Source organism: Trachypithecus francoisi, unplaced genomic scaffold, assembly GCF_009764315.1.
Source record: "Trachypithecus francoisi isolate TF-2019V2 unplaced genomic scaffold, Tfra_2.0 Lachesis_group8, whole genome shotgun sequence".
Classification (NCBI taxonomy): Eukaryota; Metazoa; Chordata; class Mammalia; order Primates; family Cercopithecidae; genus Trachypithecus; species Trachypithecus francoisi.
This window is the reverse complement of record NW_022681473.1, coordinates 117,228,964-117,255,069: the sequence shown is the minus strand read 5'-3', so window position 1 is coordinate 117,255,069 and position 26,106 is coordinate 117,228,964. Positions and strand designations below refer to the sequence as shown.

The following is a 26,106-nucleotide window of genomic DNA, read 5'->3' as shown; positions in this document are numbered from 1 at the left end:
GGCGGCCCGAAGGCGTCAGGGTGAGGGGCTCTGGAGCCCGAGGACCCGCGTCCCCCGGGGGCCGACTCCGCCGCGGGAGGGCGAGCGCGGTGCGTGCCGGAGGTGGGGACTTGGAGGCCGCGGCCCGGCACCCCCGCCCCCGAGCCTGACGGGGCGCCAGGCGGGATGAGGCGCTGGCGCGGGGGGCGCCCGGCCGAGCCCCCGCGGCTGCCCTCGGCGGCCAGGCGCTAGGCTCGGCGGCGCGGGCGGCGCTCGGCGGCGGCGGCGGGCGGAGGGCGTCGGGCCCGGCCCGCGGAGGGCAGACACGGAGCGGCCAGCGGGGCGCAGGGACGCCGCGGCGGCGCGGCGGGGCCGCGGGGCTCGGTAAGGCGGACGCGCGGGAGGGCCGGGGGCGCCGGTGACGTGGGCAGGCCCCGCGGGAAAGGCTGCGGGGGCCTCTCTTTCCTTAGAAAAAATTCTTTTTAGAGTGAGGGCTCCGGATCGCATGCTCCCGGAGGAGCCTCTCGGTTGTACCCCCACCCCCGGCCCCATCTCCCGGCCTCCCGGGGCGGACGTCGCTGCGGGCCCACCACCTCCCGCGCCACGCGCTCCCCGCTCCCCGCGGCCTCCGCGAGCCGGGCGTTCGGACGGCGTTCTGGCCTGCCGCAGCGCTCTCCGCCCCGGGCCCAAGGCGGACGGCAGCCGCGACTCCCGGGAGCGGCCGAGTGGGGGCTCCAGGGACACCGGCGCTCCCGGAGGAGCCGCGGGAGCGTTTCCCTCCGCTGCCCGCGGGCGACATCGCGGGTCCCACCCCCCCCACCCCGGTGTGCGTGGGCCCCGCGGGGCCAGAGGTCTCTGTTCCCCCAGGCTGCGGTGGAGTTTCCCTCCTCGTCTTTCCCATTGACTGAAGTTGCCGCTGCATGTTGGACGACGGTGGTGGATTAGTGCTTTTTTCCACCTCACTTCCTCGCCACCCCTGTATCTTGGTTTCCCGTTTTGTTGACTTTATCAAATATTTATGTTAAAGATTTTCTTAAGCAGTACACAAGAAATGGTAGGGAGAGAAAATCAGACCTGCTTTCTTAGCTTTAGTCTACCTTGGACCTTTTATAGCTTCACCTTCTGTTTGTGAAACTTGAAGATGGAAGGAAGGAGGAGACCCAAGCAGAATGCTTGGGATGCAGTTTGATAGTCATCTTTTAGGAAATAGAATTTGGATTATTGTAATTTTGATCTGAATACAGAGTTACAATCTGTCTTTAAAATGCTTGGGGCACTGCGTGATGCTACATGGCTAGCTGGCAGCTGGGCCATAGCATTGTTGTCAGCATCTCTCTTATTTTCTGTTCTTTCAGAGTTTTATTTGGCACAGATTTAGACCTTTTAAGTCAGTCTGAATGGGAATAACTTTTCTGATACATTGGTTGCTTTTGTAAACATTGTCTATATTTGTATTTCTGTTGGAAGAAGAAAAAGCAAATGGTGCTGGAGTGCGGTGGCTCTTAGAGTCTACACAGTTTGCTAGTCTGAATCAGTAATTGGATTTGTTGTAGTATTTTTGAGTATTTATGGTTGTGACTCTATCTTCCCTTATTGGGTACATTGAAGTGGCTCTCAGAATCGATATTTGTTCCTTGGACTTGAGTGTGAAGGAAAGAGAAGCTTTAATTTCTGCTACGACATGACCTCAAAGTTTTTCAAGTACTCATTGGTGTGTTTTCTTTTTAATGGGGCTGTTTGTGAAGATGAGGCATTAGGATGTTGTGATTTCCATTTTCAGGAATGTCTGGAGTCTGATTCATTCTTGGAATTGGATATATGGTGATTCTTCATAGAGCAAGTGTCTATAATGGTATCAGGTTGGAATTGTGTTTAAGCCAGTTATCTTCGTCTCGTGGTCCCTATAGCAGTCCGTGTATAAAGCAGCACTTTGGACAGAGACTTGTCTGGACACAGCTAGGGTGGAAGCCCAGTTTACTGTATGATCATTCACATTGAGGTGGGTGACAGGGTGAAGTAGTGGGGGAGAAAAACATAAGTGGGACAGAGAGGAAATGTTAGTTGGAAGAACCTTCTCCAGTTATGTAACTGTTTTGTTTTCTAGGGAGAGACTAAGAACCAGCAAGACAGGCTCAACTGTCTTTAGAGCCTTTGATGTTGGTTTGAATTCCAGCAGTTATGTTCCTTCTATGTTCATTTCCCAACCTCCGTATCATTTTCCAGTCACCAAAAGCTTTTCTGAAGTTGGCCTGCGACTCTAATGGCAATACATTCATCTCTACTTCTCTCTCTCTCGGTGCTATAGAAACGACGTTTTTATTGTTGTTTGTTCTCTCTTGACTTATTCAAGTGTTTTCCTTCCCAAGCTGACCTGAGTATATTATCTGCACAGTATATGTTGATCGTAGACACGTGTAATAAATGTTAAGGACTAGGCATCTGTTTTCTTCATAAGGCTGTGGTAGCACAAGAGGAATGAAACAAAAAGGAACTTAACATAGTTGAACTTTTAAAGAGTAAGGCTAATATTCTGGAGAATTTTTTGGATTTAACCCATGATTGTGAAATCCAATGCCGTGGAAGTAGTCAAGAGGCAGCAAGGACTTGAAGTCAGATTGAGGTTGAAGTTTTGCCCCATAGTAGCTGTGTGACAACGTACCTTCCTTGGACAAGTTATTTACATTTCTGAGCTTGTTTGCATTTTATAACATAGAGATAAGAAGGCTTGCATTGTCTTTCTTACAGAGTTGTGAAGGATCAGATGATAGAAGGGATATGAAAATGCTCTGCAGAACTATTTTTAAATATGTATTGTTGTCATTATGTATAAACTTAGTTACAAACCTGTATTACCTGGCAAATTGGCCTGGCAAACTTTTTTAAATACTGTAACAGAAGTTTAAAAAACATGCAGATAAAGGCTGGGCAGGGTGGCTTACACCTCTACTCAAATGCTTTGGCAGGCAGAGGTGGGAGGATCCCTTGACGCCAGGGGTTTGAGACCAGTCTAGGCAACATAGAGAGGCCCAGTCTTTACAGAAAATGAAATAAAAACAATTACTTGAGTGTAGTGGCACACACCTGTAGTCCTAGCTGCTGGGGAGGTTGAGATGGAAGGATCACTTGAGCCCAGGAATTAGGAGTTACAGTGAGCTATCATTGTGCCGCTGCCTTCGAGCCTGGTCAACAGAGTGAGACCCTGTCTCAAAACAATAGCAACAAAAACAGATAAGGACTGAGAACATGTTAGATTTCTTCTAGTTCCAAAATTTTGTGCCTCTGTCTTATTTAGAAAATCCACCAGTAGTACTTGCAATTTTGAACTCTCTGGAATTTTCAATAATTTGGAGACAGATCAAGTTTATTGAGACTGAGCTACTGCTGCTGCTTGTTTTTAAAATTTAATAGAGTCAGGGTAATGCTATGTTGCACAGGCTGGCTTCCAAATCCTGGGCTGAAGCAGTCTTCCCACGTTGCCCTCCTGAGCAGCTGGGACTACTGTCCTGTGCCAAGGCTGGACAAGACTTTGAACTTCTTTAAAGTATCAGTTCACAATACCAAAGGAGGTTACAAGTTAATGATTGGTAAGAAGTGTTTAGTAAAAAATATTTTATATTTGTCTGCATTATTTAGGGAACGTATGGGCAAACTATAGCCTGCAGGCCATATCTGGCCCATGGCTAAGAATGATTTTTATATTTTTAAATGGTTGAAAACAGTCAAATAAAATTTCATATCATGAGAATGGTATAAACCGCAAATGTCGGTGTCCTTCAGTAAAGTTTTATGGGAACACAGTCACTCATTCACTCTTGTGTCTGTGGCTGCTTTGGCAGTGCAGCAGCAGAGTGAAGTACTTGCGTAGCTCGGCCTGCAAAGCCTCAAGTATTTATTATCTGGTTCTTCAAAAGAAAAGTTTTCCAACCCCCGATTTAGGACTTAACATTTTTTTACTTTGATTAGCGTATGTGTGATTTCTTTTTTTTTTTGAGACGGAGTCTCGCTCTGTCACCCAGGCTGGAGTGCAGTGGCCGGATCTCAGCTCACTGCAAGCTCCGCCTCCCGGGTTCACGCCATTCTCCTGCCTCAGCCTCCCGAGTAGCTGGGACTACAGGCGCCCGCCACCTCGCCCGGCTAGTTTTTTGTATTTTTAGTAGAGACGGGGTTTCACCGTGTTAGCCAGGATGGTCTCGATCTCCTGACCTTGTGATCCGCCCGTCTTGGCCTCCCAAAGTGCTGGGATTACAGGCTTGAGCCACCGCGCCCGGCCATGTGTTATTTCTTATCAGAGCCATTATAAGGTTAAGAATCCTGGAAAGGCACTAATTTTTGTTTTGGAGCCAGATAGACTTGGGTTCACATATCAGATATGATATTTATAAACACTGATCCTGGACAAACTAATTAATGTCATGGGACCTCAGCGATTTCCTTTGTGACCAGGGAATGTCAGTAGTATCTACCTTGGAAGGTTGCAGTGAGGATGAAATGGAATAGTACATGTTAAGGCTTAATACAATCTGTGACATACAGTAAGCACTCAGTAAGTGATAGATGATGATGATGAGAAACTCTACCCTGAAAGTATGCCTAAAATACTGTATATTACTATCACCTCCAGATTAGAGAGTGATTTTCCTGAGTGATATGCTGTTTGCTATAGAATTTTCTCATTGGATGAAACGTAGTTAACAGCTGATAAGCAGAATAACTTGAGAAATTTCCTGTTTGCTGTAGTGTATTTTTATTAATCACTTGCCGATTTCAGATAATTAAGAATGGGTGGAAAGATACTTCTGTTTTTCATAGATCCTGATTCTTGATGATTTCCTGATAATGTTCTTATGTTTATAAATTGGATTTAAATACCACTTCTGTTTTGGTAGTGATACTGGCTTTTTTTTTTTTTTTTTTTAGAAAGATGAGTGAGAAAAGTTGGTTTTGATAGGTTAGGGTTGGAAAATTTTCCCCGTGTATATATACTCTAAAGTCTTCCTTATGATTTGCATTCACATCTTTATGGCATGCTTCTCAGAGTTGAAATAATAAAAGGTAATTTTTTTTTCTAAGTAGATCTAGTTTACTATCCAGAGACTTTTATATTACACTGCTTTTTGAAGTATTTGATTTAAATTACCTTACAGTTGAGAAATTTGGTGTGCCTCTCAACTTCAAATGCTGGTTTATTAACATTAATCTCAAACTAAGAGTGAGCAAATAAAAAAGGCCATTGTTCTGACTGAGTTAAGCAAAATAGAATTGGGGTCATTGTGACTCTTGCAGTTCTACAAACTCTCCAGTTTCTTGGCCTTAGCTGATGCTTCAGTGAAGTGAGATGATCCAGAGGAGATAGGGGAAGGCACTAATGTTCCCACACTGTCCTCGATGGAACAGTGAGATGGAGGCAGAAGGGCTCTTCTATAAAACCATTGAACAGCACCTTGAAAGCTGCAGGGTTCTGATTGTAGCACCTCAAACAAAGTAGACCTAAAGAAGTCGAGATGTGACAGATTTTTTTTCTTGAGGTTAAAAAACAAATCAAACCAGACATTTCCTATCTGGAAAGATGAGACTTGAGCAGGTGTATTCCCCCAGGTAGTCAAGTGTAAGGATTTTATAAAATAGGTGTTTTCAGTTTTACAGTATACCTGGACAAGGGAGGGCTATTCTTGTATTTAAAGGAGATTGTTTTAGAACAAGTAAGAGGAAGTAAGAAATGGGTGTTTGGTTTAATTTCTCATGAAAAAAACATGAAACTGAATGTTCAGAATAGAAGTAAAATTCTAGCTTTCAGAAACACAGGTTTTTTTTTTTGCTTCTGGCTGTGTATCTATTTACTATTTTATTTTATATCCTGGATTATAATATACGTAATATTGGAGGCTGTGGAGATAGAAAGCATTGAGAGGAAAAGCATATGTGAACCATTCATTCTGGAAATGTTATAATATGTGCACTTTGTCTCTATTTGAAAAGAGAGGCATCATACTCTAGGAGAGAATCTTCTAGAAAATTCTATCAGTTTGCCCTGAAATAGTAAAATCCTTACTATCTGGATTTCAGCCTTGTGATGTGAGGCAAGCTATTTGACTGCACTGCTTTTTTTATTTTTTTTGAGACGGAGTCTCACTCTGTGGCCCAGGCTAGAGTGCACTGGCTGGATCTCAGCTCACTGCAAGCTCCGCCTCCCAGGTTTATGCCATTCTCCTGCCTCAGCCTCTCGGGTAGCTGGGACTACAGGCGCCTGCCACCTCGCTTGGCTAGTTTTTTGTATTTTTTAGTAGAGACGGGGTTCACCGTGTTAGCCAGGATGGTCTTGATCTCCTGACCTTGTGATCCGCCCATCTCGGCCTCCCAGAGTGCTGGGATTACAGGTGTGAGCCACCGCGCCTGGCCGACTACACTGCTTTTATTCCCTTGTGTGTAGCATGGAAACAGTAACTCCTGTTCCTCCTTTCATTTGGAGAAATATAGGTGGTTGAAGGACTCTTAAGATGAGTAGCATTTTCATTAGTTTTGCGGAATATATCATGTGAAGTTCAGTAATTACCCAGGATGTCACACACCAAAAAAGTGAAGCAACTTTTAACAGGAAAATGAGTTTTGAACCTGGAGTCAAGAGGACCTGGATATTTGTCTTGGCTCTGCTGTAAACAGCTTGTGACTTTGGACAAGTAATTTCTGTCTCCAAAGGTCCAGTTTCCATTGATCTACCTCAGGAGAATCTGACAGGCCTTCCTTCTTGCTTTATATTCAGTGGCCCCCCAGATTAAGTAGGAAGAGCAATCCTGACACAGTACGATAAGGGAAACAACATCTCTTTGTATCTGTGAACTGAAAAGTATCCACTGGGTACATCTGTGTATCTCGTGCCATGCTTCATGCAGTGGAAGATAGGTAAGAAAGTGTCCTTGAGTCTTTGCCCTTAGGAGGTGTTCATTTCATGGGAAGACAAACTATTTTATGAAAAGGAATATTGTAAGTAAGCAAGGAGATAGTGGAATGATCTGGCAGTTTGAGAACTTGTGATGTGCTGTTGGAGAGGATACTTTGTAGCCTTGTGACCTTGAACATGTAAAATGGGCTTTGTAGACTCCCTCCAACTCTGAAATGTGGTCATTCTGTCTTTGACGGAGAAGCAGCAGCTCTGAGTCACCCTGTTGATAGACAACCCAAGTAAGAACTCTCAATTAAAGCCAGATTTTTACACGCATTCTGTGTAGTTGATTGAGTAGATGGAAGGAAAAGTTTAATTTACTAGAAATGCAATCAAGGGATAACCCTTCTTCTGAAAAATCAAGCATGTGAGAAGAGACAAGAGACAAGTGGTATGTGTGATTTCTGGGTTGTGGCCTTAGGAAGCTAATCGTTTTCTATTTTCTCTTTACCGCCTTTTGCAGATGAGAGTGTAGGGTGTTAATACACTGATGGGGCATGTTATTCAACCTGCGAAGGTGAGGGCAACACCTTAGCGGGAAAGGGATGAATAAGATGGATATTTAGATGACCTTGTGGAGCAGAACTGCCTCCTAGCCTTGTACTTCTCATTTATCTTTGGGTAGTTAAGTGAGAGAGGAATAAAGTTTTATCTCTTGAGCTACTGATACCTTAAATGAATAAATCACACCTTTTAAACCACCTCTACCTTGGGATCCCCTTCATTTACATTTATTGCCCTTTTTTTTTGTTTCCTTTTGCAGCAGAAATTATCAATAGTTGTTTATATTTGCTGTCCCTTCTTCTTCACCACTGATTCTTTAGCCTGATCATTTGGGCTCATCATATGAATTACTCTTCCTGTCAGTGACTTCTTCCTCTACCCCGCAAAGTGTTTACCATTTCAGTAAGTGACATCATCAGCCACCACTTGTACAGGCCAGAACCCTTGGAGTCATCCTTATCCTTGATTTCTTTTTTTCTTCCACTCCACTGAAATTGTTTTTAATCAAGATTGCAGTCCCTGGATCTTGCCAAAGCTCTGGTGGTCAGTTCAATGTTTGTATCTTATTTGATCTCTCACCAGCATTTCACAGTGACCAGTTTACTTCTTTTGACCTCTTAGTTGTTCATTCTCATTTTCTATATGCTTTTGGCAGTTTATCTCTACTTACCCACTCCTTGAAAATTTGGAATGTCCCTCAGGTGATTTCCTCCAATTTTTTGGTTTCAGATGTCATTTGTATGCTGATGAGGCTCAAATTCTTATTTCTAGTACTGACTTTTTTCCCCCCTTGAGCTCTACACTCATGTAACTCCATGCCTCTGCTTGGATATCTAATGGGCATCTCAAAGGGAGCATGAACAAAGGAGGGCTATGAATTACTCTTCCTGTTGGTGACTTCTTCCTCTACCTCCCCCAAGTCTTTACTATCTCAGTAAGTGACATCATCAGCCACCACTTGTACAGGCTAGAACCCTTGGAGTCATCCTCCTTGATTTCTTTTTTTCCTTCTCATCTCATATTAAGTCTGGTCACCTCCACCTTTATAATGTAAACTGAACCTGACTACATCTCACTTTTTTCACTGGTAAAAACCTAGGCTAAGCTAGTAGGCTTTGTCATCTGGCAGACTGCCAGCAGATTTCCCTGCTTCTCCTCCTGTCCCTGTCCTTCCCCTCATTCTCACCATACACAGGAGCCAAAATAATGTTAAGTGTTAATCAGATCATATCATTCTGCTTACTGGCTTTCCAATACACTTAATGCTGAAACAGAAACTTAACATTTTACCATGGGAATAAACCCTTCATTTTGGTAACTGTGAGGTTCCATATCAGTAGTTCTCAACCCGGGAAGATTTGCCCCTCGGTGATGTCTGGCGGCATTCTTGGTTGTCACAAATTGGGGTAGGTTGGTACTGGCATCTAGTGGGTAGAGGCCACAGTGGCTGCTAAACATCCAACATCCAGTAATGCACAGGACAACTCCCAGCAGCAAAAAATCGTGTGGTCCAAAATGTTTGTAATGTGTGATATGGCTCCTGGCTGCTTCTCTGATCTCATCTTCTGCTCTCTCTTCTTTTCTTCTTTGTTCACTGGGCTACAGTCTCAGTGATGTTCCTTTTTTTTTTAAGTAGAATTTATTTTTAGGTTCACAGCAAAACTGAGCTAAAGGTGCAGAGGTTTCTTATATACCCCTTGTCTTTACACATATGCGGCTTCCCCCATTATCAGCATCCCACATCAGAGTTTGTTACAGTTGATGAGCCTATGTTGAAACATTATCACCCAAACTCCAAAGGCTACATTAGGGTTCACTCATTTTTCCAACTTGTTCTGAGAGAGGGGGGAAAAAAAGACTTGGTGTTGTACCTTCTGTGGATTTGGACAAATTAATAATGACATGTATCCACATCATAGTATCTTATAGTTTGACTCTACTGAAAATCCTCTCTGATTTGGCTATTTATCCCTCCCTCTCCCCAGCCCCTGTCAACCACCAGCCTTTTTACTGTTTCCATACTTTGGCGTTTTCCGGAATGTCATATAGTTAGAATCATAGAGTATATAACCTCTTCAGACTAGCTTCTTTCACTTAGGATAAACATTTAAGTTTCTTCCCTGTCTTTTCGTGGCTTGGTTGTTCCTTTCTTTTTTAGTGCCGAGTAATATTCCATGGTCTGGATATACTACAGTTTATTTATTCTTTTACCTGCTGAAGGACATCTTAGTTGCTCCCAATTTTTGACAGCTGTGAATAAAATTGCTACAAGCATCCGTGTGTGTGTGTGTGTGTGTGTGTGTGTGTTTAGTAAGTTTTCATCTTGTGTAAATACTTAAGCATGTGATTGTGGGATCATATGTTAAGAATAAGTTTAGTTTGCAAGAAACTACAACACTTGTCTTCCCAAGTGGCTGTGCCATTTTACAGCCTCCCCAGTAATGAATGAGCGTTCCTGTTGTCCACATGTGGTGTTGTCACACATCCTTGTCCGCGTGTGGTGCTGTCACACATCCTTGTCCGCCTGTGGTGCTGTCACACATCCTTGTCCGCGCGTGGTGCTGTCACACATCCTTGTCCGCGCGTGGTGCTGTCACACATCCTTGTCCGCGCGTGGTGTTGTCAGTGTTTTAGATTTTGGCCATACTCATGGGAGTGTGGTATATGACGTTGTTTCTTCCCTTTGAATAAAGGCACATTCTGTCTTAGGGATTTGTGCTTGCTGTTCCTTTTACTTAAAATGACTTATTTTTAATTTTTTTTAGAGGCAGGGTTTTACTCTGTTACTCAAGATGGAGTGATCATAGCTCATTGTAACCTCAAACTCCTGGGCTCAGGTGATCCTCTTACATCAGCCTTCCAAGGAGCTAAGACTATAGGTGCGTGCCACTGTGCTGGGCTAATTTTTGTAGACACGAAGTCTCTCTGTGTTGCTCAGTCTGGTGTCGAACTCCTGCGCTCAAGGGATCCACCTGCCTCAGCCTCTCAAAGTGCTGAGATTATAGGCGTGAGTCATGGCGCCTGGCCACGTACTTCTTTTAAGTCTTGTCATGGCTGCCTTCTTCCTCTCCCAGAGAGACCATAATACTTACCTGTATATAGAGCACCCCCACCTGTTTCTTTTATGTCATCCCATTTTGTCTTCTTCATATTCATTTGTTATTTGCTTATTTGTTTAATTAATTAATTTATTTTTTGAGACAGGGTCTCATTTTGTCACCCAGACTGGAGTGCAGTGACGCGATCTCAGCTCACTGAAGCCTCGACTTACTGGGCTCAAGCAATCCTCCCACCTCAGCCCCCAAGGAGCTGGGATTACAGGTGTGCACCACTATGCCTGGCTAATTTTTGTATTTTTAAATAGAGGTGGGGTTTCACCGTGTTCCCCAGGCTGGTCTTGAACTCCTGGACTCAAGTGATTCAACTGCTTTGGCCTCCCAAAGCTCTGGGATTATAGGCATGAGCCACTGTGCCCAGCCATGTGTTTAGTTTATAATCCCCCGTCTCTGAACTACTCAAGGGGCGAGGGCTTTGTTTAGGCTCCTGCTATATCTCCAGCATTCCTACTTAATAAACATTTGTTGATGATAGAGAGGTGCTAGAGTCACTTTTAGGAATGGAGCAGGGTTTTCAGCAATAATGACAAGTCACAGGATCCAGCTGGTACCAGTAGAGAAGCTTGTAACTTGCTGGAGGGCGAAAAGTCCATCGAGACAAGGCTGCTTTGGTCTTTTATTTAGTAACTAATTTTGAAGAATGGAGAAATTCACCTTTTTTCTTTTTTTTTTTGTGCGGAGGCAAATGATAAAAAAGCAAGATGATGGGAACTTCTTAAGAAAGAAAGGTTACTTCAGGGTGTAACTTTGGTTTTGCCTGTGTCTCATACCACTAGTCTCTGCATATAGAGCTATATCTTCATATTGCCGCTATATAGGTTCCCGGGGAATATGCCATCTGCCTTTCTCTAATATCAGAATTCCTTCCACATTATCCTTGGGAGGTAATTACTTACCCTCTGCTTCTTTATTTTTACTGTCTGAAAACTCAGTTATTCACAAGACCGACTAACTTTTTAAAAAGAGTTCTTATTGTTAGGAAATATGTCTCGTTCTATGAAACTGGAACAATGCTCCTTGCATTTCTGACTCCACACAGATCTGCTTTATTTTTCACATGATAGCTCTTTAGCTGTCTGTGAAAACTGGCTGGTTCTTTTATCTTCCCATCAGTCTTTTCTCTTTCTAGGCTCAATGTATTCATTTTCTTCCACTATTCCTCATAAGACAAGGTTTTTAGATTATTTTTCAGGCCCATCCCTAACATTTTTGGGACTTGGGGCAAGAATACAAATTGCAGGTCTGCTATGGTTTGGATATTTGACCCCTCCAAACCTCACATTGAAATTGTGATCCCCAACATTGGAGGTGGGGCCTACTAGGAGGTATTTGGGTCATGAGAGTGGAGCCTTCATGTCTGCATTAATGCCTCCCGCGGGTGGGGTGTGAGTGAGCTGTCCCTCTGTCAGTTCCCCACAGAGAGCTGGTTGTGGAAAAGAGCCTGGTGCCTCCCTCCACTTGCTTCCTCTCTCACCATGTGATCTCTGCGCATGCTGGCTCCCCTTTGCCCTCTGGCACGAGTGGAAGCAGCCTGAAGCCTTCACCAGATGCCTGGCCTTCCAGCCAGCAGAATTGTGCACCCAATAAACCATCTTTATAGAGTACCCAGTTTCAGGTATTCCTTTATAGCAATACTAAACGGACTAAGACGAGGCTCCTATGTCTATACAAGTTATGAATCAAGTTAACTTAGAAATAGAAGATGTTCCATTTGCCGACTTTATCAAATAAAACTTTGTAATAACCTAGACCAGAGTCGAACAGAGAATTCAGATTCCTCTGAGTTTGTTTTCTTGTTTTGTTTTTGAGACCGAGTCTTGCTTTGTTGCCCAGGCTGGAGTGGAGTGCAGTGGTGTGATCTTGGCTTACTGCAACCTCCGCCTCCCAGGTTTAAGTGATTTTCTTGCCTCAGCCTCCTGAGTAGCTGAGGGACCACAGGTACGTGCCATCATGTCCCGCCAATTTTTACATTTTTGTTAGAGACAGGGTTTCACTATGTTGGCCAGGCTGGTCTCGAACTCCTGATCTCAAGTGATCCACCCTCCTGGCCTCCCAATTCTGAGTTTGTTTTTAGAACACAAGCTAAGGTGCAGAGAGCCAGCCTCTGACCTGAGGTCTTCTTCTCTTCCCCAGGCTCCTTGAACTATGAAGTTTGCATGTGCATGTCTGTGGAACTCCAGTTCATACACCCTTCAGACAGCAGCTCTTTGACCATTCTTTGGCCTAGGGTTGTAAATACTATTGGTTGGGTCATCTGTCCTCAGGAGAACTGACTCAGGGAAGAGGCCTGAGCAGACCCTGGAAGAGGTGGGAAATTTTGGAGTTCTGGTCAAGATGAGGGCTGGGGCGTGTGGGCTGCAGATGGGCACATCCTTTAGGCCCTTAGCATAACTGGCCCCATGGTCAGGGGTATGGTTAGAGGAAGGCCAGTGCAAGGTCCTCTGAAGCTTGAGGCCTAGGATGGGTGCCATTGCTTAGGTCTAAGCAGTACTGTTCTATGCAAGTAAAACTCCGGTTTTGGTCCTATTGCTAGAATTTGTTATTGTGGAAAATGGTACATTCTCTCTTATGGTGCCTCAAATTAGATATGATATTTTAGTTAGAGCTTCCTAACCAGTGTGCCAGCGGTTCTCTGAATGTGTTACAGATGGGCCAGAACTACTGATTCCCTTAGTTCTTAGGATCGTCAGGGGCAGAGTGGCAAGAGCTTCTAGGCCGATCACTTTTCCAGCAGGATGACCTGTTTACCCCAGGGTGCCTGTACCAGTACTATTATGCTACCAGTATCAGGTGTTTTATGGACAGCTTTAGGAGCATATATATGTGTGTGTGTGTGTGTGTGTATATATATTTTTTTATATGAGCATTGTCACTTGGTCCACTTGAAAGTGTCAGAGGTGTCAAAGTAGGTTTTGTGCCCTTCTTATTAGTAAGGAAATAGATCCAGGTTAAGTCACTTATCTAGTGACATTTTCTTAAGTAGGCCAGTTGAAACTAGAACTCCATTTTTGTGACTTATTTTGGTTTTTCTCTCTACTAACCCAAATTGTGTTCCGTGTACCTTTTTTTGGGATAATTTGTCACTCTTGTTCATCTAGGGCTTGTAGGAAATTACAGTTTTTAGAGCTTTTCTCTCCCAAATTTTGTTACATTGTTTTCCTTTCATTGTTATTTTTTAGTTTAAATATTCAATTTTATGTTTAATCCCTACTAAATAGAATTATTTTCATGAGATTCAACCAACTGATGCAGCATCTTGAAACTGGATTTTATGTGTTACTCATTTTTTATAGCTCTCTTCTTTAGATTAGTATTATATTTAGTTACTACAGTAATGTTTGTATGAAATGGTCACCTCAAACTCATTTATATGAGGTTAGATTACATAAGGCAGGAAAGTATGCAGTACATTTTAGAAATATTCCTGTTGTAAAACAGTTGAAGTTCTGGTGCTTAAATGTGAATTCACTTCTTTTCTTATCTAATGCCTACTTTGTACTGATCTTAAGGAGTGTTATTTTATTGAAACCTCCCAATAACTCTGGTAGTATTACTATCATAGAAGGGAACTGGGCCTCAGAAAAGTGTGGTCACTTGATCAGGTTTACTCAACTACGTGGGGGATTGATTCGTACTTTAAATCCAGGTCTTTTTGCCTTTCAAGTGCTGTGTTTTCCTCAGTATTATTTTGTAAATAATGTGAAGTGATTTCTGGACATTTAACTTGGGCTGGGAAAGGGATGTTTTCCAGATTTATGTTCTTAACATTTAGAGTAACAAATTCTCTGCTATTACTCCTGCACAGGACGGCCTCTCTCTCTCCTCTCCCAGCAGAGAATTACCATCTGGTCAAAAACGTCAGTAGTGCCAAGGCTGAGAAACCCTGCTGTATGAGTTCTGAGTAGTTAAGGTTTTGCTTTGAGTGCATTTGTGTTTGCAGTTTTCGCTATTTATCGTGATGATAGGTACTAGAATGCATGAGAGACGTGAACTGCTTGTGCCTCCATAGTTTATATTCTTAATTTGTCCACCTCCCTCGCAGTTTGGGAACAGGTTGACGGTGAGGGTACAGCAAGATGTTTATCCATTTCTATTCTGTGTGGTTTCTAGAGAATCAGGGGTTTGATGTTAGAGGCTTTCTGAATGGTGAAGGTTAGGCTTTTTAGGTTTTCATGCTGATTTTTATGATAACTTTCAATAGGAAGAAGTTGTGAGACGTGCAGTTAAACTGTGTTTCATGTATTGGCTTGCTAGCCTACCTGCCCTTGTGAAGAGTTGTGTTGATTGGTTAGAGCGCAGGTTTGAAGGAATGGTTGCTCAGTATTCTCATACAGGTTCTTTCTGTTTTCGCCTGTTTTTGAGTTCCAAGGCATGATCGGAACCTCATTATAGCAGTTCTCCCAATTTCTTTTCAGTACCTTCCCAGACCTGATTTTATGTCCCTTAGATCTAGATTACCACGCCCACCTCCGTACGCTTGTTTCGGCGTGTCATTCTAAACCATCAAGAGCCATCAGAAGTTGTCTGTCTCCTACTGTTCTATTCAACTCTCTTGCTTGAGCTTCAAGGAGAGCCTTTTTAGAATCTTTCTTAACTCAGGATTCTGTTTCACCAAATGATAAGCATCTGTTTTATTAATATTACCAACAGCTCCTGTTATTGCTAACATTGTTTAATTGTTACAGATATGCTATGAACTCTTCTAAGCCCCTTACACGTATTATCTGATTTAATCATCACAAGTGCCCCATGAGGTAGTTACTTTTGTAATATTTTTATTGCAGTAAAATATACATAAAATAAAATTTGCTATCTTAGCTATTTTTTAGGTGTACAGTTTAGTAGTGTGAATATATTCACATTATTGTGCAGTAGCTCTCCAGAATGTTTTCATCTTGCAAAACTAAAACTCTGTGACTGTGAAACAACTTGCCATTTTCCCCTCCTCCCAGGCCCAGTGACCACCATTCTACTTTGTTTCCATGATTTTGACTACTTCAGATACCCCATATAAATGGGATTATACTATACAGTATTTGTCTTTATGTGACTGGCTTATTTCACTTAGCATAATGTCCTCAAGGTTCATCTATGTTGTAGCATGTGGAAGGATTTCCTTCCTTTTCAGGGGTGAATACTATTCCATTGTATGTCCATACCACATACTGCTCATCCATTAATTGTCAGTGGACGCTTGGGTTGCTTCCACTTCTGGATGATTTTGAATAGTGCTGCTGTGAACATGAGTGTGCAAATACCTCTTTGAATTCCTGCTTTCAGTGTTTTGGAGTATACATCCAGAGGTGGAATTGCTGGATCACATGGTAATTATATTTTTAAACTTTTTGAAAAACAGCCATACCCTTTTTCCATTGCAGTTGTACCATTTTACATTGTCACCAAGAGTGCTCAAAGGTTCCAGTTTCTTCACATCCTTGGCGACACTTGTTATTTTCCTTTCCCCTTTCCCTCCCTCCCTCCCTCCCTCCGTCTCTCTCTCTCTCTCTCTTCTTTCTTTCTTTCTCTTTCTGTCTCTCTCCTTCCTTCCTTCCTTCCTTCCCTCCCTTCTTCTTTCTTTCTTTCTTTCTTTCTTTCTTTCTTTCTTTCTTTCTTTCTTCTCTTCCTCCTTCTTCCTCCTCCTTCCTCCTTCTTCCTCCTTCCTCCTTCTCCTCTCTCTCCTTTTCCTCCTGCTTCTCCTTTTTTTTTTTTTTTGCCAGTAGCCATTTTAATGGGTAAGGTGATGTCTTATCATGGTTTGGTTTGCCTTTCCCTAACGATAGTGATGGTGAGCATTTTTTCATATGCTTGTTGGCCATTTGTATATCCTCATTGGAGAAATGTGTGTTCAAGGCCTTTGCTCATTTTAAAATAGTTTTTTTGTTGTTGAGTTGTAGTTCTTTACATATTTTAGATGTCAATCCTTTAACAGGTATAAACTTTCAAATATTTTCTTCCATTTTGTGGATTGCCTTTTCATTCTGTTGAAAGTGTCCTTTGATAGACAACCATTTTATTATTTATTTATTTATTTATTTTTTGAGACGGAGTCTCGCTCTGTCGCCCAGGCTGGAGTATAGTGGCCGGATCTCAGCTCACTGCAAGCTCCGCCTCCCAGGTTCACACCATTCTCCTGCCTCAGCCTCCGGAGTAGCTGGGACTACAGGCACCCGCCACCTCGCCCGGCTAGTTTTTTGTATTTTTTTAGTAGAGACAGGGTTTCACCGTATTAGCCAGGATGGTCTCGATCTCCTGACCTCGTGATCTGCCCGCCTCGGCCTCCCAAAGTGCTGGGATTACAGGCTTGAGCCACCGCGCCCGGCCTAGACAACCATTTTAATACTAATGTTGTCTAGTTTATTTTTCCTCCTGTTGCCTGTGCTTTTGGTGTCATGTCCAAAAAATGATTGCCAAATCCAGTGTTATGACATTTCCCTCCTATGTTTTCTTCTGAGACTTTCATAGCTCTTATGTTTAGATCATGGATCTACTTTGAGTTAATTTTTGTATATGGTATAAGGTAAGACTAATTTCATCTTTTGTGTGTGAATATCCAGTTTTCCCAGAACCATTTGTTGAAGACTGTCCTTTCCCAGTTAAATAGTCTTGACACTCCTGTAGAAAATCATTTCACTATATATACTAGTACTCACTAATTTTATAGATGAGGTGATTGACATTGAGGTGTGACTGATAGACAATATTAACATATTTTAAAAAATAATTAGTTAACCCTGAAGTAATTTATATTTGGTACAGTAAAATGAAGGTTTTTAGGGTTGCAAGGTTTCTTTTTGGTGTGTTGCAGTCTTCTCCCAGGATTTTCGTAGTTTTGCCAGGCCTTATAAAACTACTTTGAAGTGGTTTTAAAATAGTAGTTTTGGGCTGGGCATGGTGGCTCATGTCTGTAATCCCAGCACTTTGGGAGGCCAAGGGAGGCAGATCACTGAAGGTCAGGAGTTTGAGAACAGCTTGGCCGACATGTGAAACCCCCTGGTGAAACCCTGTCTACTAAAAGAAATGCAAAAGTTAGCTAGGTATGGTGGCACACGCCTGTAATCCCAGCTACTAGGGAGGTACAAGAATCGCTTGAACCCAGAAGGTGGAGGCTGCAGTGAGCCAAGATCCCGCCACTGCACTAGTCTGATCGACAGAACAGGACTCCATCTCAAAAAAGAAAAGTAGCTTTTGCCATATTTTACAGCTGTTTATGTGTAAGATGGGTTAAATGAATATATCAACATGAATTCAGTAGGTATTTACTACCTATTAGAAGTGGTTTTGTGGGAGGAACCCGAGCCGCGCGGAAAGACGGTGGTGGCCCGCGGAGCCGGACGGGGCACTATGAACGAAGAGGAGCAGTTTGTAAACATTGATTTGAATGATGACAACATTTGCAGTGTTTGTAAACTGGGAACAGACAAAGAAACACTCTCCTTCTGCCACATTTGTTTTGAGCTAAATATTGAGGGGGTACCAAAGTCTGATCTCTTGCACACCAAATCATTAAGGGGCCATAAAGACTGCTTTGAAAAATATCATTTAATTGCAAACCAGGGTTGTCCTCGATCTAAGCTTTCAAAAAGTACTTACGAAGAAGTTAAAACCATTTTGAGTAAGAAGATAAACTGGATTGTACAGTATGCACAAAATAAGGATCTGGATTCAGATTCGGAATGTTCTAAAAACCCCCAGCAGCATCTATTTAATTTCAGGCATAAGCCAGAAGAAAAATTACTCCCACAGTTTGATTCCCAAGTACCGAAATATTCTGCAAAATGGATAGATGGAAGTGCAGGTGGTATCTCTAACCGTACACAAAGAATTTTGGAGCAGAGGGAAAATACAGACTTTGGACTTGCTATGTTACAAGATTCAGGTGCCACTTTATGTCATAACAGTGTATTGTGGCCTCATAGTCACAACCAAGCACAGAAAAAAGAAGAGACAATCTCTAGTCCAGAGGCTGATGTCCAGACCCAGCATCCACATTACAGCAGAGAGGAATGCACAATGGCTGACACCTATAATCCCAGCCTTGGGAGGCCAAGGTGCGAGGATCACTGGACCCAGGAGTTCAAGACCAGCCTAGACAACATAGCAAGACCCCATCTCTACAAAAAATAAAACAGTGAGTGAATTCGATGACTCTTGGTGAGGTAGAACAACTGAATGCAAAGCTCCTCCAGCAAATCCAGGAAGTTTTTGAAGAGTTAACACACCAAGTGCAAGAAAAAGATTCTTTGGCCTCACAGCTCCATGTCCGCCACGTTGCCATCGAACAGCTTCTGAAGAACTATTCTAAGTTACCATGTCTGCAAGTAGGGCGAACAGGAATGAAGTCACACCTACCCATAAACAACTGACCTAAACAGACTTACTTAGTATGCCCTGCCCTTTATTGGTCTCCCAGACATGCAGACTTTGAAGAAGTTTAAAGAAAGTCCTGGTCCATTTTTTTATGGTCATTAAATTTGCCAAACATAAGACAGTATTAGACATCTTTTTCAAATAAAGCAGATCATTATACTCTAAAAAAAAAAAAAAAAAAAAAAAAAAAAAAAAAGTGGTTTTGTAGGGTATGAAAATTAGAGGCTTCCTTTATGCCATTTATATTGTTAGGAATTAAAAAAACATGAAAGGCAGAATGATTTGAAGATAATACAGACCTTTTTTTTTGGAGCAAGAGGAAAAATTAAAAGTTTGCAAGATCTATTTTAATTCTATTTTATTAGTCTGGCATGCCAGGTCTATTCTTTTATAGGTAAATATTATTCGTGAACATTTTGTCAGGTTTCTGTATTTCCTCTTAATTTGTGTGTAAAGGGCAGACATTATTTCCTTGTATATATAAAACTCCATCTTCATGTGTCATTTGGTGTTATGGTAATCGCTAAACATAAACATCTCTAAGTTTAGCTGTAAAAATCAACAGAACTTGAAGATTTTTTTCTTGTTACAACAACAAAGGGATTTCTGTATACTATTGCATTTTATTGCCAAATAAGATTCTAATATGTTTAGGTTTCCTTTTAACAGTTGCACCATTAATGTGGGGATCATTTACTGACAGGTTTAAGTCAAAATTACCTTTGATTAACAGAACAAATTGCCTTTTCAGCTATTTGCTCCCAATAAGAAGCAGTTTTCATCCATTTATTTACTTAAGAGAATTTCCTGAAAGTTCTCTGGTGAATTCCTTAGCACCAAGTTATTTAACATAGGAGAGAGGTGGAAACAAAAAACGCTTGGTTTTTACTGGCTTTCTTTTAGCATTTCTCTCTAATCAAAATGGGGACTAGGCTTCCACACATAGACAACTGAATTAATGTAACTGGACCTGTTCATCTAGGCTGACCTCTTGAAAGATAGGAGGGGAAGTCTAAAACAGGAGAAAAGTTTTAGAAATCCTTTGGATTAGGCTTACCCAGATTAGTGGTATGTAAAATATTATGATATTCTTAGTGTTTCAGGGTTATGGATTTTAGTAAAAGCAGGAAAAAATAAATTCTTGTTTAAATGAATCTATAATGGCACCAGTGGTTTGGAAACATTTCTGAGTTACTGAATTTTATGCAACAAAATCTGGAATAACTTTTCCTTTTTTCCTTTAGACCCTTTTTCTTTTATTTAACCTAATCCAAAGCCATTTTATACTCAATTTCAACAGTATTTCTGAATTCCCATGATTTTTATTTCCTTTTTGCTGCTTTCAGCTGTGTTTCTCTCTACTCTAAGCTCATTAAAGTTGAAAAAAAAATAGGAGATTGGACCCATTTTTTTTTTTTCTTTTTTTTTTCTGAAGAGTGTGGCGTTTAGCACCCTGTGGTGGCTCAGGATATTTTAAGTAGTATTTTCAGCTTTCTAAAAGTGTTTGCCTTATTTAGAAATAGTTATGGAAAGTTTTCTGTTTGGAGGAAACTGTTTCTTATCTTTGTTCTGGCAAAGTTCTTTCATCCTTTCAGCATCATGATTCAGTTGGTTTGTGTTCATGTAGGAGTTTGCAGCCTAGCTGCTAAAAAAGTTATTTCAGAGATGCTTATGTAACCTTTTTTAGATTAATTATTGGCTAATATTTTTGGGAGTAATTATTTTTTGATTACTCAGCTATGATATATTTTAATGTGCTAAGACAGATATTGGAGGTTGCTTTTAGTGCATGAAAGTAGTAGGAATTTGTTTTTAAAATGGGTGCTTTAAGGTAGACAGCTTAAACAGTTAAATGTTTGATTTTTATGTTTAAAGAGTTATTAAACTGTGTAAATAAAGGCAGTATTATATTTTACATGATCATGCTAAGGTGGAGCTTATTTTTTAAGACTTTTTTCTATTTGAAAATAAATGTCAGCTGAGATTTCTTATTTCAATATATTTATTATCACATTTTAAGAAAGAACTTTTAATTTATAACTCTGTATGAAAGCCCGTAATAAATTTATTCACTTTTTATCATTCATGATTTAAGATAGAGACAACAAGGGTGACAAAAACCCTGAAGAACAGTCAACAAAAGCTTTCAAAACAATGTTATAAGCAGTATGATAATTATGATAAGAAATCATAAGACCGTTGCCACCAGTGCTATTATTTGTGTTTGACTAGAATTATCAGTTCTTTATGCCCAGGTAAACAAATTATTTTATTTCACAAAAGAGATTTAAAAATTTATGGTTGAAGTGTAAATGAAATACTATGGCTCTTCAGTTTTGTAATGCTCATGCTGGCCTCAGATGTAAAAGTTCAGTCAGTGCAGTTGTTGCAGCCCATTTCATTGAAGGAATGGAGACAAAAGTTTGTTTGTAACTACCATGGAACTGAGCACAAAGACGCCAGTGACCTTTAAACTTCTGTGGCTGTGCATCTGAACAAGGGATTGTTTGAGAATGGGAAAAGCTGCCAGTAGACTTGGGATATGCTTTCTCCTTGTTTTCTACAGAGTTGTTGAATGACCCTACTCCAGAAAAACAAAAAACCAAAAAATGAAACAAACAAAAAGCTTAATTGGAAGAAATTCTTACTGGTCTCGGAAGAATCTCATGTCTGCATAGCAAAATCTAATTAGATATTCATATCCCAAAGTGATAGTCATTAAAAATACTGTCTCCACTTACAAAAATGGCAACGTTAATTACTGCCATTTTATGCATTGACAAGGCTGGTAGGTGCTGGTGGTTTCTTCCTCTGCAGTTCTTATTATATGCTTATTAAAAGCTATCTTCCAGTTCTGTGGTTGGAAAATCCTTCTATATCTGGTCACGCTAATTCCTTAGCTTTTTTTTGCATTGCTTAAATGTTGGACATTATTCTGAAAGTGAAACCCGTAAGTATTTGTCAAATGAATGAGTGAAGTAATAAATGTACAGGAAAAGTGTTTTTTGTGTGTGTGTGAGAGAGAGGAATAATGGCATTTGCAGTACTCTTTTTTTTTTCTCTCCCAAAGTGCTTAATAAAAAACTAGTAACATTTCTCAGTATGAAAATACCATAAATACAGTATCTTTTTTGTAGCCATTATGTATAGTTCTCTTATTTGTACTAGCCAGTGCTCAAACTGGGCCCAGACTAGACTTTATTTCAATTTCGTTGTCTTTGGAAAGAGCTGAGTAATCAATACTAATATTTCCATTTTGGAGAAAATCTGGTTCTAATTTATATTGTTGCGTATCTGTCTTACACATGATTAATAAATTATCAAGATGTTTGTATTTGAAGTTAATGTACCAATTTGCCATTACATAGTGCATGTGCTTTGAAGTGGTTCCTTTTTCCCATCAGTAATGCATTTGTGTGTATTATTTCAGGTACTTTTAGGTAGTTCTCTTTATGACTGGTGGCCAGCACCATAATTTAACTCATAGGTTATGATAGATTGCGGAAATCTGTCATCATGTTGCTTAACTGGAGTCATTGGGATCGAGTTTATGACTTCATTAGCTGTATTGTCTTGGTACCCGATAGGGGTGAGATGGGAAAAATTAGTATAGTAGTTATAATAAGAAAAGTGGTTGACTTTTTATTAACTTTCCTGAATGTGTTGATGTACATGTTAAAATACTGATTTATCAGAAGTTTAAAATAAAATCTTAACTGGTCGATAGTTGGAGAATTTGTTCATCATAGTCCTGTGAAAAATTATTTAGGAAGTTTAGCTTTGAGTCTCGATTTATCAGCTACTCTTAAGAAATACAATAATTTACTGGCAGAAGTTCTTTAAGCTCTTTTTATGCATCTGTCTTAAATGTCTAAGACAACTGGGGCCTCTAGGAATGGGTTATCTGGGAGGCTAGTTCCTCAGTGGAGGCTGAGATGTGGGATGAAGGGGACTGTGACTGTGAAGGAAAAAGTTTGGCTGTGGGGAAAATGGTGGCTAGAGTGGGAGCTCGGAGCTGGAAGAAGATAAAAAGAGGGGCATGGCAGGACGTACAGCTGCAGATCAGCTGCCTTTCAGATCCCAGTCTAAAGGAAACCAGAGAAGGAATCAGAACACCAGGGTCTGCAGGCATCAGATGGCCTTATCTGGTGGAGGAGACAATCTTTAAATGGCTCACAGATTCAGAAAGTTAAACTCAACCACCTGGGGTTGATCAGTGTATCTTTTACTCAGTTTTAGTTTTGGTTTATTTTGATTACATTCTCTCGTGATGGTTGAATTTGGTTTAGATTTTAATATGATAGTTGTTTAAGAGAGAGAAAGCAAACCATAGCACAGCATAGAACATGTATCTGACAAAGTGCTATAAATTGCCATGTAACATTAGTGAATTGAATACTCCCTTTAAAAAATCTTAACATGAAATGTATTACACTGCTATTTTAGACAAAAATAAGACTTTTTTGAACTGTTCATTTTATTGACATATGTTTTATGAAGGGAAAAGGTAAAGAAGACTGAAGAATATGGAAAATAATAGGTAAATAATAGCACTTTTCACACCTATTATTCTGAGAGTAAAACTTTACATTCTGATGACTATATATCATCAGATAAATTCTACATTACTTGATTTTATGAAATGGCCAATGCTAAGTTAATTTGGATGAATAGTGAATAGTGCTTTGGGTCAGAAAGGGTAGACTGAGATTTCATTGTTCGCTCTGAAAAAATATTTGTCAGAAAGTGAGTACTCTCTTTAGGATTTAAGAAGTTCTGTCTTTTTTTTTGGTTAATTATTAACTTACTACTTCTCAGAACTGAGTATTTAGAAAACTTATTTGATGTTTCTGTAATTTTAAAAATTAATGAATTATTTATTTTTAAGCAACAAAGTTTTGTTATAATGCCCAGTCTGGACTTGAACTCCTGAGCTCAAGTGATCCGTCTGCTTTAGCCTTTTGAGTAGCTGGGATTATAGGCATGCACCACCATGCCTGGCTGTAATTGTTTTTTTAAATATTAAAATTGAGATCTGAAATGAAAAGTCTTGACATCGCCGTATAACTACTAACTGAAGAAATGGTGACTGTGCCCTGCCTTTTATAGTATCTGAACTTTTTAACATTTTCCTCCTATAGTAAATAATATGAAAGATGCTTTAGAAAAATAGTTCCCAGACTTTTACCACAGAGAATTGCTTCTAGTGCCATAAGTCACAAACTTGTAAGTTGCTTGACTTAAAAAAATTTCAGTATTAGTAAACATTATCAAGTGCACACCATGGGTATAGCAGATTTTCCTAGTTGCCTAAGGTTAATTTCTTCCCTTTACCTTTCTAATAGAACTTAAATTTTGTTAGAAGCAAAACACACAGCTTTTTGTGCCTAGCTTAAAACTATCGATGTCTTAGCTCCCCTTCCTACTGAGATAGCCATGTGATCTAGTCCTGGTCAGTGAGATGTAAGCAGAAATTTCTAAATGAAGCTTTTGGGAAAGCCCTATTAGCCATTTCTCGTTCTTCCTGCCTAAAAATTAGACATGATGACAAGCTGTAGCAGTATTCTAGAGACTTTTAGGAAAGGCTAAGAGATTCGCAGATGTCTTAGCCCTTATGTTCTTGAACTGCCAAACCAGTGTCGGCAAGCGCTTCTCTCTGATCTTCCATTTCATGAGGAAAATAAAGCCCTGTCTTGTTTATACCACTGTAGTTTGGACTTCTTTTTACATGCATCTGAACATTATCCCTAACTGATATGATAATTTACATGCCCATTATGACATTCTTTCAGGAGATTTGGATTCTTCTTACAGTTTAACAAGGGATTTTATCCAACTTCAATTCCAGAAGTCTCCGAGATTTTTGGAATTATTTCTTTTACACTTGATTGGACCAGCTGGATATCCAATTGGATGGATGTTGATTACTTCTGGAGGGCTTCTTGCCTTTCAAAAATAGTCTGCAGTATTTCTCACTGTCTTTTCATCCTCTCTCATTTTAAGTCCCTGGCTTCATCTTGCTACATAATCTATATTGAAACCATAGAGCCCTCTCTGATTGGAGAGAATGTCCATGTAGTTATAGCACAATTAGGGTCATTTGGATTGGGCAAGGACAGGAATTTGACTGCTGACCTTATCTCCCTCCATACCAAGATTAATTGCGGAATTTTTTTCCTTTGTAAAAATTTTTAACTGTTTCATGTATCATATACACGTTGGGTAAGGTCATAGAACATACACATTCAACTCTGTGACTTCTCACAGCCTGAACATATCTGTAACTAGCATCTGATCAAGAAGTGAAGCTTGGCTGGGCACGGTGGCTCAAGCCTGTAATCCCAGCACTTTGGGAGGCCGAGGCGGGCAGATCAAGAGGTCAGCAGATCGAAACCATCCTGGCCAACATAGTGAAACCCCGTCTCTACTAAAAATACAAAAAATTAGCCGGGTGTGGTGGTGGGCACCTGTAGTCTCAGCTACTCGGGAGGCTGAGGCAGGAGAATGACGGGAACCTGGGAGGCGGAGCTTGTAGTGAGCAGAGATCATGCCACTGCACTCCAGCCTGGGCGACAGAGCGAGACTCTGTCTCAAAAAAAAAAAAAAAGTGAAGCTTGATTGTCCTTGTGGGTTGTCAGCGTGCAGACTTCTAACAGCATGGATTTGTTCTTGCCTGTCTTATTTTATATGCTGGAATTACGCAGAACATATTCTTTTGTGTCTGGTGTCTTGCTCAGCATTGTCTATAAAATTTATCCATATTATTATATGTAATTATATTCATTCTCATTGCTGTATAGCATTCCATTGTGTAAATACATCTCCACTTGTCTACTGTTGGTGGGCATTTGGATTGTTTTCAGTTTTGACTTACGAATATTACTCCTGAGAACATCCTACAACGTATCTTTTGGTAAATACGTAAGCATTCTGTTGAATACATACTTTGGAGGAGAATCACTGGATCATAGGGTATCAATAACAAATGAGAGTTTAAGCTCCTCTGAATTCTCATCAACACTTGATGTCATTGTTTTTAATGTTGTGCTTCTGGTGGGTGTATCTTCTGTGAAGTGCCTGTTTATGCTTTTTGCCCATTTTTCTGTTGGGTCATTTGTCTTGTTTGCGAGAGTCTTTTTTATGTTCTGGATACTAGCTTTTTGTCAGATATTTGTATTGTGAGTATCTTTTCCTGCTGTCTGG

The 26,106-nt window shown here is 40.7% G+C and overlaps 2 protein-coding genes across 2 annotated transcripts in view; both read left to right on the top strand.

Moving 5' to 3' along the window:
• ARHGAP32 (Rho GTPase activating protein 32) overlaps positions 1 to 26,106 on the top strand; it is a 310,104-nt gene continuing 283,998 nt past the window's right edge. The window contains exon 1 of the mRNA XM_033208055.1: positions 1 to 363. The gene's annotated coding sequence lies outside the window, so the exon portion shown is untranslated. The remainder of the gene's footprint in view (positions 364 to 26,106) is intronic.
• Positions 17,761 to 19,062, top strand: LOC117081736 (protein EURL homolog). Its single transcript, XM_033208058.1, has 2 exons — positions 17,761 to 18,541; positions 18,670 to 19,062. Exons 1-2 carry the CDS (start codon positions 17,776 to 17,778, stop codon positions 18,897 to 18,899), a joined length of 996 nt encoding a protein of 331 aa, XP_033063949.1. The 5' UTR covers positions 17,761 to 17,775; the 3' UTR covers positions 18,900 to 19,062.